This window comes from Onychostruthus taczanowskii, unplaced genomic scaffold (assembly GCF_017590055.1).
Source record: "Onychostruthus taczanowskii isolate IOZ18803 unplaced genomic scaffold, ASM1759005v1 scaffold64, whole genome shotgun sequence".
NCBI lineage: Eukaryota > Metazoa > Chordata > Aves > Passeriformes > Passeridae > Onychostruthus > Onychostruthus taczanowskii.
The window spans coordinates 3,458,207-3,460,256 of record NW_024504122.1 but is presented as its reverse complement, the minus strand read 5'-3'; the positions used below and the strand labels follow the sequence as shown (position 1 = coordinate 3,460,256).

The 2,050-nt window shown below is 70.6% G+C and overlaps 1 protein-coding gene across 3 annotated transcripts in view; it reads right to left on the bottom strand.

Moving 5' to 3' along the window:
• Positions 1-1,439, bottom strand: part of EMID1 (EMI domain containing 1) — a 10,499-nt gene extending 9,060 nt beyond the window's left edge. For all 3 annotated transcript variants that reach the window (XR_005953833.1, XM_041420451.1, XM_041420452.1), the window contains exon 1: positions 1,294-1,439. Coding sequence is in view for 2 of the 3 variants with exons in the window: in XM_041420451.1 (XP_041276385.1) it covers positions 1,294-1,439 (146 nt within the window). In the remaining variant the exon portion in view is untranslated. The remainder of the gene's footprint in view (positions 1-1,293) is intronic.
• Between the last annotated feature and the right edge of the window lie 611 nt (positions 1,440-2,050).

Here is a 2,050-nt window from a genome sequence, read left to right as displayed (position 1 = left end):
GGTGGGATGGGTGGGATGGGTGGGATGGGGTGGGGGATCGTGGGTGCTGGGTGCTGGCCTGGGGGTCCCGGGGGGACACGGCAGGGCTGTGCCAAGGCGCCGGGGGCTTCCTGGGCTTGGCCGGGAGGGGAAGGGGAAATGAGGCGACTTCTGCCCGTCGCCTCACCGAGCCGAGCGGAACCGGGAGGTCCCGGCAATCCGGTGCCGGAGACACGGCCAGAGCCAAGGGTTTCCTGTAAACAACCCCCCCCCCCGGCACCCCCCTGCCGCTGCGGTGGGACGGGGACCACAGCCCCCCACAGCAGCCACAGACCCCTGGCGTGGGCCACCTGCAAGGGACAGGCAGGACCCTGGGGCTGGGGACTTTCGCTCTCCACCAACCCCAGCACTCCCATCAGGAGAAGGCAGCCCCAGCACCCGCAGTAGCCCAGGGAGCCCCACCATGCCCAGCATTCCCAGTAGTCCCAGCATGCCAAGGCAGCCCCAGCATCCCAATATGCCCAGGCAAACCCAGTAGCCTCAGCATGTCCCTGTACGCCCAGGCAGCCCCAGGAGTCCTGGCAGCCCCAGTAGTGCCAATATGCCCAGCAGCCCCAATATCCATCCCAGCAGTCCCAGTAATCCCAGCAGCCTCAGCCCCAGTATGCCCAGGCAGCCCCAGGATTCCAAAATGCCCAGGCAGCCCCAGCAGCCCCAGCACCTCCCAGCACCCTGCTAGGCCTGGCAGCTCTGATACTCTCAGTAAGTCCTGCTGGCCCCAGTAACCCCCCAGCCAGTCCTGCTGGCCCCAGTAGCCTCCCAGCAAGTCCTGCTGGCCCAGCAACTCCCCGCCCCAGCAAGTCCAGCTTGCCCCAGTATCTCCCGGTGTCCCCCCAGCCTCCCCTGCCCCAGCAGCCCCAGCACCACGGCCCACAGAGCCCCTCCCTGCAGTGCCCAGCTGCCGGTGCCCCCCGGTCTGTGGTGCCCCTACACCTGGTACAGAACCCCCCAGCTCCCACAGAGCCCCGTGCCTGATGCACCCTGCGCCCGATGCTCCCATGGCTGATACCTTGGACCCCTGGTAGCCACAGATCCCCCGACTCTCCCAGGTGCCCACCTCCCTATGTCCCCGGTGTCCCCCGTGCCCGGAGCTCCCGGGTCCCTGGCGCCCCTGGTGCCGAGCACTCGGTACCCAATACCCGCAGCTGCCGGTGCCTGGTGCCCCCCGGTACCCACAGCCCCTGGTGCCCCTCGGTACCCGCAGCAGGCGATGCTGCCCCGGTGCCCGCATGCCCGTGTCCCCGGTGCCGGTACCTGCGGGCGGCGGGCGGCAGCAGGGCCGGGCTCCAGGCGGCGGCGGGCGGCGGCAGCAGCAGGCAGAGGGACAGGCAGAGCCCCAGGGCTGCGGGCAGGGCTGCGGGCAGGGCCGGGCGGCGGCGGCACCTCCGGCCCCCGGCCATGCCGCTCCGCGGGGCTCGGCGCTGCCCGGCCACCGGCACCGGCACCGGCACCGAGCGGGCAGCGGGGGAGGGGAGGAGGAAGGAGGAGGGATGGAGGAGGGATGGAGGAGGAGGGATGGAGGAGGGACCCCCCGCCTGCCCCCCCGCCTGCTCCCCCGCCTTCCGCCCGTCCGGCACAGGGGTCCCGCTGGCGGGGAGGACACGGGGTGCGGGGGGCAGTTTGGGAACTTGGGGGGCAAACCGGCCCTGGGGGGTGGCAGGAACGGGGGGTCGGGGGAGGTGGGGGCCCGGGGAGGGCTCAGCGCGGGGAGGAGGCGCGATGCGGGGCTGGGCCCGGCTGCGGGACACCGGTCCCCGTGGGAGCGATTGGGGACACACGCGTGTGCGGGAGCCTGCGTGTGCATGCCTGTGCGTGCGCGTGGATTTACACACGCGTGTGCGCACGAAATTCACATTTGTCCGTTGCTTTACACATTTTTATACACACGCAAATCCACGCGTGTGTGCCCACGGATTCACATACGCGTGTGCATACCCAGGTGTGTTTGTGTCTGCGTGTGTGCGCACGGCCCGGGCGTGTGCTCACCCACCACCCACCCTCCTATCTGCCT